General features: G+C 42.6%; 1 protein-coding gene across 5 annotated transcripts in view; it reads left to right on the forward strand.

Annotated features, from left to right (window-relative positions):
• The window catches only part of LOC125446459 (zinc finger protein 271-like), a 130,561-nt gene extending 119,938 nt beyond the window's left edge, over nt 1-10,623 (forward strand). For 2 of the 5 annotated variants that reach the window (XM_059639683.1, XM_059639682.1), the window contains exons 2-3: nt 4,482-4,668; nt 8,155-10,623. In XM_059639683.1, the coding sequence (XP_059495666.1) occupies nt 8,581-9,513 (933 nt within the window). In that variant the 5' untranslated portion in view covers nt 4,482-4,668; nt 8,155-8,580 and the 3' untranslated portion in view covers nt 9,514-10,623. Of the gene's footprint in view, nt 1-3,569; nt 3,588-4,481; nt 4,669-4,706; nt 4,936-8,154 lie in introns of those variants that run through there. The other 3 variants (XM_059639684.1, XM_048520055.2, XM_059639685.1) reach the window with 3 other exon arrangements.
• The last annotated feature ends 1,897 nt before the right edge of the window (nt 10,624-12,520 follow it).

Consider the following 12,520-nt stretch of genomic DNA (forward strand, 5'->3'; position numbering starts at 1 on the left):
GCAGATGTTGGAGAATCTAAGGTAACAAGGTGTGGAGCAAGGTGTGAATGAACACAATCTACCCTGTTTTATCCTGATAACATCTTGAAGATTTTTATCAGATTACCTCCTGAATTCTAGAGAAAAGAGGCCTAATTTGAATAATCCCTCCTCAAAACCCCTGAAATCCAAGTATATTTCTTGAAATAACAAGGTGTAGAGCTGGATGAACACAGCATGCTAAGCAGGAGGAGCAGGAAAGCTGACATTTTGGGTCTGGACCCTTCTTCAGAAATGAGGGAGAGGAAGGGGTCTCTTAAATAAATTGAGAGGGGGAGGCGATGATGGAAGGTGGATTGAAGAGCAGATAGATGGAGGGAAGATGGACAGGTCAAGGAGACGGGGCTGAAGCCGGTACAGGTGAGTGTAGGTAGGGAGTTGGGATGTGGGTCAGTCAGTAGGGGAGGAGGGGGCGGGTAGGTGGGAGGGAAGACGGACAGGTCAAGAAGGCAGGGATGAGGCTAGCAGGTAGGAAGTGGGGATTATCTTCCCTTTGACAATTAGTACACGGCTGATGTACTGATCTGAAAATTATTATTTTTAAGTGAAAACCAAAAGAACTGCAGATGCTGTAAATCAGAAACAAAAACAAAGTTGGTGGAAAAGCCCAGCAGGTCTGGCAGCATCCGTCAAGGAAAAGAGAGTTTATGTTTCGGGTCCAGTGACCCTTCCTCAGAACTGTGTGGTTATTATTTCTAAGATTCTGCTTCTTAATATGAGATCCAATTCCTCATAGGTATCAATGATGTCAGCAGGTCAAAAAAGACCCTGCGCGAACCACACAGCAACCTCAGATAACAAAGTGTGGGGCTGGATGAACACAGCAGGCCAAGCAGCATCTTAGGAGCACAAAAGTTAGAAGATTTGTTCATCCACCTCCACACTTTGTTATCTCGGATTCTCCAGCATCTGCAGTTCCCATTATCTCTCACACAGCAACCTCAATGTCTCGTTGCAAATTCATCTGCAGCCCTATCTGCAAAGTTCCAAACCCTGGTACTAGCCAGGCAACACACTCAGACACACACACACACACACACACACACACACACCTTCCTGTACTACAGTACCATAATCAGTTAGCTTATCCATCCTGGAAATTTCATTCTCATCCAAACAAGTTCAAAGTACGTCAAAGCTGTTGGGCAGTTGTTGTTGCTGAGGTTCCTGCACTCGAGCCCTCTCGGCACCCTAATTCACCAGCCCAAGGAAAGACCCGAGCTCCGGTACAGACGTGGGATTCCCTAACTTTATTTATCAATGGGTGTAACCCGACCTTGCCAACTCTGTAGCCCAATAGGTCACTTGGGGTGTATGTCCACCCGCAAAAAAAAGTGTAAAGATTATGCCTAAGTTCTGTAAATACTCCTTATTGGTCTTCTCTGTTATTAGCAGGTAACTGTCATCCAAATAAATGGTGAATTGTGATTGATCTTGTAAAAGACTGTCCATTGTCTGCGGAAAGATTGAACAGGCTGACAATATCCTAAATGGCATTGTCAACCCACAACTGCCAATATGCATAGCTCATGTCCAGCTTCAGGATATATACACATCCTCTATGCAAAGAATTGGGTGTTTATCCACAGTGAGAAACAGTTTTACTGTTGTTTAAAATCCCCACAAAGGCTAATCAACCTTTCGGGATTCACACAGAATTGGTACAACCAGTGATGCCCATTCTGCAAACTGGCCTGGTTTGATGATTCCTTTGCTTTCCAGCCTCCTGACTTCTGCCTGTACTTTTGCCTGTAAGGCAAACGGCACTGGGCAGACCTTGCGAAATTGTGGAATTGCTTCCTGGTCAACATGCAAGATGGTCTTGGCTCCTTTGACTTTACTTATTTTAACCATTTGACCAAGACTTGGCTTTGTTTCGGGGCTTTGCTATGAGATGAACTAGAGTCACTTCAGGATACGTCCTAAGTGAGGCTATGCAATTGCATTCACTCAAGTGGTGTTCCCCAAACTCAGTTAGACTGGTGAGGCTGTCTACTTCCATTGGAATACTCTTCAACTCATGCTCTACTTGCTGCATTTTCCAATGATAACACCAGTTGTTGTGCAGATTTTGAAGTCCACTTAGCCTAGTATGGTTACATGATTACTCCCATGTGCAAAATGCTTTCTCACCATCTCATTCAGGGTTAAACCAAAGTCACATGCCACTGCCAGTCATCTTAACCAGCCAAAAATCCTGATATGGACTCCCCTCTTTCATGAATTTCCAAGTAAAAATGATAGCTTCTCAAATTTGGTAGAGGCTTGGGTCATAATACTCCTTACCCAAATCCATCAACTCTTGAAAGGTTTTAGTATCTGGTGCCTCAAGGAAAATAAGGCTTCTAATAATCGAAAAAGTTGTGGATCCACAAGCCATCAGAGAATTACTCGTTGCTTTTCACTTGTCCCAATGTCATATGCCCAGAAAATATAATGCATTCTTTCCAAAAACTGGGCCCAATCTTTGACAGAAGGGTTAAATGAGTCAGGCTTCCCAGATAACATTCATGATGCAAGGAATGCTTAGCTCAAACTCAAAAGATGTCTGTTGTGATTGAGTTTCTTCAGACTATGCTTTACTGTTATCACCACTGAAATAACTCCATAGAAACCAATATCCCGTCACCAAGTCACACTTCATTTACACGTGCATAATACTTGACACTAATCAGGCTTCCACAGAGCCAGCTCTTGGAGTTAAAAAGATGTCTCAGACTCCTGTATTTATCTATCAGCTAGGGCCCTCTGATTGGACCAAATTAACAGCTCCAATCAGAGAACTCATTCTGTGAGGTCCACCTGGCTGACCTCATTACAATAACTACATCTGTCTCAATGCAGTCACACTCCAGTGTTCCTGACCCCAACTCAGAAGATCCCACCCTAAGATGTATTACCATCTCCTGGTACAAAATAACAAGGTCACTAACTGTAGCTCAGACCTCACTTCAATAACTGTGACTCTAAGCTCCTTCATCCTCAAACATTTGTTTCAAGGAGCTTCCAATTAAGAACATAGGAACTAGGAGCAGGAGTAGGCCATCTGGCCCCTCGAGCCTGCCCTGCCATTTAATAAGATCATGGCTCATCTTTCTGAGACTCAGCTCCACTTACCCGCCCACTCACCATAACCCTTAACTCCTTTACTGTTCAAAAATATTTATCTAGCCTCGCCTTAAAAACATTCAGCGAGGTAGCTTCTACTGCTTCACTGGGCAGGGAATTCCACAAATTCATGACCCTTTGGGTGAAGGATTATGTTATATGTTACAGTCATGGCACCTTATTTGTCCTGCCATGTTGATATGTTTTAATAAACTAAACAAAATAATTAAGTGGTTAATTTGTTTCATATTTTCATGGAACTGCCTGAGAATTTGATTTGATTTAAAATTGTAATTAGTGAAACCTGCAGGTGTTAATGTTGTCATTGTGTCAGGGTTCCTGAAGCTGTGCAAGATGATAAAGTCTTTGGTGTCAGGAGAAGTTAAACTGCTGGAGAAAAGTGGATTGCCTCCAGGAGTGAGGAACAATCTTCAGACTAGGTACTGATAGAGACAAACATCCTAAAATTCAACTGCCACAATATAGAAAAGTTTATGGCCTAAAATACTGGTGCTCCACGATGAGATTGATCTGCAGTGTATGCTCCAATGCACCATGTCTGGAGGACTCTATTACATATCTGCCCAGGTCCTACTCTCAAACTCAGCACTAATAACCTTATGGTCAGTGATATAGAAGCATCTGAGTAGGTAGTCTTGATCCTGATCCTGGTATGTGAGAGATTCAGGTAAATCTGAACCTGGATTTCATTAATGCTGCCCCAACCACCCCTGCCTTTGTTCTGAACCCACATCTTTCTCCATCTCCCCTTCTGGAGCTTATCCTGTCTGTAAGGCCCACCTCCCGTTCTCTTGACCCTGTTCTGATTAAACTGCTGATCACTCATCTTCCTAGACTTCATATTTCAGATATTGTGCATGGTTCTTCCTCTTCAGCTATGGCCTCTCATCTTTTAAATTTACTGTGATCATCCTATTCTTAAAGTGCAAGCCTCTTGATTCCTTCCTTTTATGAACCATCACATCAGCTTGAATTCCCTCTCCACCTCAAAGTCTTTGGGTGTTCTTTTCCTCCAAAATCCTGGAAAACGACATGGAGTTAGGTGAGGGGGCAGAGCAAGAACTCGGGGCAGTCACATCTGACCAGGGATTAGTGACCGGGAGAGGGAGTTTGGTGAGGAGTGAAGCAACACTTGACCAGTCACCAATTCAAACTCAGAGTCACACTTATTCTGCAAGCACATTATACTTGCTCCTCTTATTCAAAATTTTATTAGAGGAAATGAGACAGCAGTTGCAATAAGAGAGGTTTTATTCAGATGGGACAACGACACCTAATCTGTTGCTAAAATTCACGTCTTTTTCATTGATCAGTTTCCCAAGCTTCAAGTTGAGTTCATGTTGCTCCAGAAATATTTGGATTGACTGTGAGAGACGTCAGAGAGCAGATGGTGGCTCAGTGATGGAGACGTCAACCACAGAGCACTCAGCCCGTTCACTCCTCTTCCTCTTCCAGAGCTAGTTCACTTCCCATGGAGACTGAAAACGAAGCAAGGAGATGGTGAGTGAAGGAGCAGCTTTTATACAAATTGCATCCCATAATATCCACACCAATCTTCAGGCAGTCTGACTATCCTGTGGGCAACCAGGGGTGGAAATGTCCCTTATGCTGTCTGAGGAGATCCACCTGAGAGAGCTGTTTACTCGGTGCTTTGTGCTGAACTGTTTGACTGGAGCTGTATGTTTGATATTGAGTGTGTTTATTGGAAACACATCACTTCTGATTGCCAGACTGAGTTTTATTGATGGCTCATTCCTGAATGAGAAGGTGAGGTGTAATTATTTGGAAGGTGCAGAATGTGTGAGGATTCTTACTGGTTTCCTATTGTTGAGTTCTCATGTGTGTGCGCGCGCGCGTGTTGAAAGCTTATTATTCTTGTGGACTGTGCATGGTTAGTCCTGTGTAAGGATCTGGGTGTTTTCCTCCACATAATTACTGAAAATTCCTTAGAATGATAAACAGAGTGGGGTTTATATAGAGTCTTTCACAACCATCAGATGTCCCAAGTTCTTTAAAGCCAGTACTTTTGAAACTTTGTCACAGTTGTGATGTAGGAAATGTGATAGCCAACACGCACACAACAAAACCTCACAAACACCACCAGGTAATCTATTTTAGAATGATGCTATTTGAAGAATTGTTCCAATTTCTGTGGAGACTCTGAACTTTTATAAGAATTTTGAATTTACAGCAACCAAGTTAAAGGAATCACATTGGAGCTGTTTAAATGTAAGACTTTTACTCTCACAAATTGACTAAATGTAATATTGACTGAAGTGTAACTAATAGGCAACTAATACGCTGAACTGCCAAAAAGGTATCCAGTTTGTGAACTTTTAACATGACCAAATATAGTATCTCTACAGTGCGGATGTACACCATTTGGCTCATAAAGTCCTCACTGACACCACCCCTACCCTGGTCAGTCCCTGTAACTGTACATTTCCTGTGGCTAACCCATCTAGCCTACACATCTCTGGACATTTAGCATTCCCAAACCACCTAACCTGCACATCTTTGGACTCTGGAATGAAACCAGAGCACCCAGAGGAAATTCACCCAGACACGGGGAGATTATGCAGTGTCCACACAGGTAATGCTGAAGGGTGAAATCAAACCTATGTCTGTTGCAGTGTGGGGCAGCAGTGCTAACCACTGAGCTGCCATCAGTTATTTAAAAGTTTCACCTGATTGTCTGTAGCTAAAGGTGATTTTATGAGAATAGAAATTGTCAATGAATGAGCTTTTTAAAAATCTTGGAAGTATTTTTTATCCATACACCTGTCACTAATGAGTTTGCTGTTTCTACATATCCTGTAATGGTTTAATAGGCATGGAAGTGCCACAGCCTGTCATGGGAGTCTTGGACACCTTAGGCTGTGGGGGAGGGCCATGCCATGAATGAGGCATGGGAGTCAGTGGGGAGTTAAGAGGTGAAGGTAAAAGGAATTTTCTTTCATTCTTAAAGCTGGAATGAAGTCCTAAAGCACAGAGACAGGTCTTCGAAACAGGCAGACTTGACACCCTGCATCCAGCTTCACCTCGCACTTGCCTGTCTGTTACAAACATTGCACCTTTGTGAAAAATTTCTTGAGGTGGATCAGCTGAGCTGGGAATTTTTGTCATTTCTATCTCGGAAATTCTAGATCAGAAAGTCTATCCAGTCAGCCCCATCTCCTCTTGCTTTTGCTTTCAGGTGGCTTTGCGCATTTTGCTCTTGCTCAACTGTCCTCAAAGTAATCAAACCACTTTGCCCGTTGCCAGGCAACATTTTACAACCTCTGGGGCAACCCCATTTTTCAGAATATTCTGCTTTGCTATCAAAGTTTACAACATGACAATCTTACAAACTTTATATTATGATAGTAAGGATGTTGGAGAGATCTGGAGGGGAATACTCCCAGCACCTCAGAGGCCAAGTTTGATAATCCACTCAGTGTTTTGTTCGTGAAGACACATTAACATTTTGGCTGACTGTCACGTGCTGGGCTCCAACATGTTTGAGAATGGAGGTGTTAATGGAGCTTTATTTTCCTGTTACTTGACTGGTTGTCTATAAATTTCAACAAGCTGCAGCATGACTGAACTGTTTGCAGTGGGGTTTATACCTTTCTACACTTTGGAAGTGGTGGAATCTATTATTAAGCAGGTTTCAACAGGAAACAGAAAATCACACTGCAGTGAGGCAAAGTTGACATGGTTTTGTGAAAGGGAAACCATGTTTGAGTAATTTATTGAAGTGACAAGTAACTTGAATAAAGTTCTTTGGAAGGGTCACCAGACACGAAACGTTAACTCTTGTTTTCTCCTTCACAGATGCTGCCAGACCTGCTGAGCTTTTCCAGCAACTTTGTTTTGTTCCTGATTTACAGCATCCACAGTTCTTTTGATTTTTATGGGATAAAGGAAACTTGTGGATGTCCTGTACTTAGATTTACAGAAAGCAGTTTACTATGCAAATTAAGAACTCATGGTATAGGAGGTATATATTAGCATGGTTTGAGGATTGCTTCGCTAATCGGAAACAGAATAGGTATAAATGGGTTATCCTCAAATTGGCAAGCTATAGCAAATACAGTTACATGGGGAGTTATAGTTACAGTTACACAGCTATTTACAATTTATCAAAAGACATTAGTGACTGAATGAATAGTAACTATATCTGTAGGGATATATATAGATTAAGTGAGTCAGCAAAAAATTGGCAACTGGAATACAATATGGGTAAATGCACACTTGTTCACTTTGGCCAGAAGAATTTTTTTAAAAATAGTTAAACAGAGATTATAGAACTCTGAGATACAGAGGGATCTGGATCTTGGTATACAAATGATAAAAAGAAGTTAGTATGAAGTTAAGCAAGTTAATAGGTAGATAAATGGAATTTTTTATTGAGAAGGATACAGAATGTAAAAATAGGGAAGTTTTGCTCCATTTTTACAGGATATTGGTGAGATTACATTGGAAATAATGCAAACACTTTCTACATAATGTATTTTCATTAAATAATCCCAAAAAATAAGATGACGAAATTACAGAATTGCCATTAATATTTCTCTTGTTTGTTTTGCTATTAAACACATACTTGAAGGGAAAATCGTCTTCGTTGTAAGAGTCGGTCAATTCATTACATACTCCCCACTTTGTCTTTTCCACCATCCTCATAGAGCCTGGGAATTTTTTTTGAGGAGTGGGATGCTAGGTGGGACAAATTTACCACATTCTCTTCTTTTTATCACTGTCCAGTATCATTGCTGCAAATGGAGGATGTGTGACAGTCAAGTGAGGAAGAGTGAAGGGCTGGCTCCTGTTCACATCCCCCAACATACATACATACATACATACATACATACACAGACACACTCACACACGGGAATAGCAGACTGGCACTCACTGTGGAAACAGTCTGTAACTGAGCTGCCAGCCTCTTTTGGAAACAGTGAGAGTGAATTGGAGGAAATTATGTTTCTTTTTCCTGTTTTACAGACAGATGATGACACCTAAGAATGTAGTGTACAGATATTGCAAAGAGATCCTGACCGTCACCTAACTGTGCAACTGTGGGAAGATATCCAGTCCCATCACAGCATTGCTCACCACAGAAAAGGCTGGGGAGTGAAACCATCATCTGGAAATCAGTCGGGTCAGGGGAGTTTTGACAATTCACCAGGTCTGTAACTGGTCAGTAGTGTGGAGCCTTCCATCAGAACCAGCTTTTCCAAGCGTTTGGCTATTGATGATTGGTCACAATGAGCCTGGGAAGAAGTATGAGCGGACTTCAAGTCTGATGAATGTTTAAGCATTCATCGAGCCTCATGAACCATTGACTCATTTCTACAGTTAAGAGGCTGTTCTAGTGTAAGGAGGGCTGCATGAGATCTATAATGTTGATTGCATCTGTTCAACAACCACATGGAAGTGAAACAGTTCAAGTGTGAGGTGTGTGACCAAACCTTCACAAGATCATCAGCCCTTGTGAAACACCGACGGATTCACACAGGGGACAAACCTTTCACATGTAAGGTGTGCAACAAATCATTTTCACAGTTAACAAATCTCCACAGACATCAACAGATTCACACAGGAGAGAAACCATTCATATGCAGGGTGTGCAACAAATCATTTTCACAGTTAACAAACCTCCACACCCACCAACGTGTTCATACACAGGAGAAGCCGTTCATGTGTGAAGTGTGTGACAAAGCTTTTAAACGGTTATCAAACCTCCTACTCCATCAGACAACACACACAGGGGAGAAGCCCTTTAAGTGTGATATTTGCAATAAAGCTTTTGCAACATCTACAAGGCTTCTGAAGCACCAGATCGTTCACACTGGTGAGAAACCCTTCAGGTGTGAAGTGTGCAACCGAGCCTTCACACAGTCATCGACACTTGTGAAACACCGACGCATTCACACCGGGGAAAAGCCTTTCAATTGTAAAGTCTGTGATAAATCCTTCACTCAGTTATCTACCCTCCAGGACCACCAACACATTCACACAGGCGAGAAACCATTCACATGTAAGGTGTGCAACAAATCATTTGCATGGTCAACGCATCTCAGAGTACATCGACGCATTCACACAGGGGAGAAACCATTCTCGTGTGAGGTATGCGACAAATCATTCTCTTGGTCCAATGCGCTCCTTGAACATCTGCGCATTCACACGGGGGAGAAACCATTCACATGTGAGGTGTGTGACAAATCATTCTCACAGTCATCTAACCTCCGTGCACACCAGCGCATTCACACAGGGGAGAAACCATTTACATGTAAAGTGTGTGACAAATCCTTTGCACAGTTAGCAAGCCTCCTGCGCCATCAGACAGTCCACACTGACTAGAAATCCTTCAGATGTGATGTAGGCTCTGCAGAACCATCATACCTGGTGAAACACCAGTGCATTTAGACTGGTGAGGAACCATTGTGTGAGGTGTCTGACTCATCATTCAGAGTCATCAAGCCTCCAGCAGGCACCAGCCTGTTTGCACAGAAGTAAACACTCATGAGCGAGCTGTGCCCAAATCATTGTCACTGTTAAAAAACCTGCAAGTAGGCCAACTCATTCAAACAGGAGGCACAGTGAGCAGAAAATCATTCCAACAGTCATTAAAACTCTTGCTCTATCAGCAGTGTAACTCTTCAAGTATTCTCAGACTTGTGTTGAAGCTTTTGTCATACCATCGACCCTCCTGGGACTATTGAGGATTCACACAACAAAGACAGACTGTTAGATAACAAAGTGTAGAGCTGGATGAACACAGCAGGCCAAGCAACATCAGAGGAGCAGGAAGGCTGACATTTCGGGCCTAGACCCTGACCTATCTCCTCCATAACTCCCCACCTACACTCACCTTTACTGGCTCCATCCCCGCTTCTTTGACCTGTCTGGCTCCTCTTCACCTCTCTTCTCCTGTATCCATCTTCAGTCCGCCTCCCCCTCTCTCCCTATTTATTTCAGATTCCTCTCCCCATCCCCCTTTTCTGATGAAGGGTCTAGGCCTGAAACGTCAGGTTTTTTGCTCCTAAGATGCTGCTTGGCCTGCTGTGTTCATCCAGCCCCACACTTTGTTATACTGGACTCTCCAGCATCTGCAGTTCCCATTATCTCTCCTCTTCAGGTGAGATGTGTTTTAACTAATACAATGGAGAATGTTTGTATCCTCCTCTCTGGGAGGATTAGTATGGTGAGGGAGGAGGGTGAGAGTCACACAGACCTTCGTTCCCTCAGCCTCGCTGTAATAACAGCGTGATACACTCAGTTACACTACTCCAAGATTCATTTCATGACCTGGGAAAGATCTTGATTCATTTTCAAATGCTTTGTTATTTTGTTTGATTGACAGTTTGCCTTAAGTTAAGTAGTGTTACGTTTGTCTGCTGGACTTTCAATCTTCTGTAAAATATTACAAAACAAAACCAATAAATTCACTTTCTAGTTTCACTTAAACTAGCCAATTTGTCAACACGGTGTGTTCTTATACAGTGAAATACTTAGGATCCCATAGTAAGAGTCCTGTACACAGTCTGTTTGTCAATGTTTCTGTGGACCAGTACTTCTTCCATTAATAGTTTATGCTTCCTGTGAACTAGAAATTCTAATGTTTCCCCAAGAAAGGAAGAATGGCTTGTATTTATGTATCAACTCCCACAAATACAAGGATTCCGAAGGTGGTTTACAGCCAATGGAATGCTTTTGTGGCAGTTAGGTCCTCACCCCTTAGGTGAAGAGCATCCTGACCCTGAACGCCCAAGCTGACTGGCCATATCCAAGCCCCTGAATTGGTATTGGACGCTGCACTTGATTTACTGCTCATAGCCCCCTGACTAAAGGCCATCTACCTTGATTGACGGAAAACTGTAAACAACCATGACAAGTTTTCTGGCTTTGCATCTGTGCTAAAACAGAAGGCAAATAAAGTGGTAGTGAGCCTTGGTATCTCTTGACTAAGGGGAAGAAGCCAGACGGGGCAAAAAGACAAGAGAATGCTGTGAAAATCCTGGTAGGCTCGAAGCATGCGAACACGTCAGAAATGCAGCTTGGTCTAGTCCATAAGATGGGTGTGTGTCTCTGAGTGCATAGTATCCTTGCTGCACCATTGCAATAAAAACTGTAGATGCTGCATTGAAGTGTAGAAGTGTATCATAAGTGAATCCTGATGTGCTGTGATGGTTCGTAGTGGCTGGCCCATGTCCATTGCCATTGTTCTGGGACGTGTGGACTTGGGATGTTGGTGCTGGGTATCCAACATGGAGGTCATTTGGAGCAAGTGGCAAATTTAAGTCAGCAGGTATCTGCTGTGACTTCCAATGTCAATGATTAGTTACTGTCTCCAATCGTGGTGTTTAATTATTGGCTGAAGTCAGATATCCAGGATAAAATAAACAGAACGTGATAGGACATGTTTCAATGATAAGAGCATTTACAGAAACTGCCTATAAAAGCTGATGGTGATACGGAACAGAACAAAGTGGTGAAAGACGGAATGGTCCAGAGAAAACTATTAATGACTGCTCAATAGTTGGCAGAATGTGAACCTAGTTTTACAAAATCATCTCGCATTCACAAAGTTTGGAGCAGCAACACTGTTGGTTCACTGTGTGCAAGTGTGTGAGTCTGTTTCTCTTTCTCAAAGATTGGGAAATGGATAATAACATGAATTTGCCATGGAATCATTGGATTAACACTGCTTGCTGCCTTTAGAATTAACGAGCTCAGCTGATTGTGCAAATCCTTCTGATCCTGCATTCACATCTCTGCCAGGTGAACATTACACTCAAAATGACCCCTGAGATTGTTCTCTGATGATAGAAATCATCCAGTTGCCAAGAATCAACATCCGGAGGTTATCTGAGGAACTGAACCGGGCGAACCATATAAATACTGTGGCTGCAGGAGCAGGTCAGAGACTGGGAATTCTGGAACAAATATTGCACCTCCTGACTTCCCAAAACCTGTACATCATCTACAAGGCACAAGTGAGGAATGTGGTGGAATATTCCCCACTTGACACCATCCAAGATAGAGCAAACCTCTAGATTGGCAAAACATTCATAAACATTCACTCCATCCACCATTAATATTCAGTAGCTGTAATTTGCACCATCTACAAGATGCACTGTAGAAATTCACCAAAGCTTGTTAAATAGTACTTTCACAATCAACTACCAACTCGAAGCTCAAGGGCAGCACCATCACCTGCAAGTCCCCATCCAAGCCACTCACATTTCTGACTTGGAAGTATATTGCCATTTCCTCAGTGTTGCTGGGTCAAAGTCCTGGAATTCCATTGTGGGTCAGTCTACAGCACATAGACTGCAGTGGTTCAAGAAGGCCGTTCACCATCATC

The sequence above is a fragment of the Stegostoma tigrinum genome, chromosome 34 (genome assembly GCF_030684315.1).
Source record: "Stegostoma tigrinum isolate sSteTig4 chromosome 34, sSteTig4.hap1, whole genome shotgun sequence".
Classification (NCBI taxonomy): Eukaryota; Metazoa; Chordata; class Chondrichthyes; order Orectolobiformes; family Stegostomatidae; genus Stegostoma; species Stegostoma tigrinum.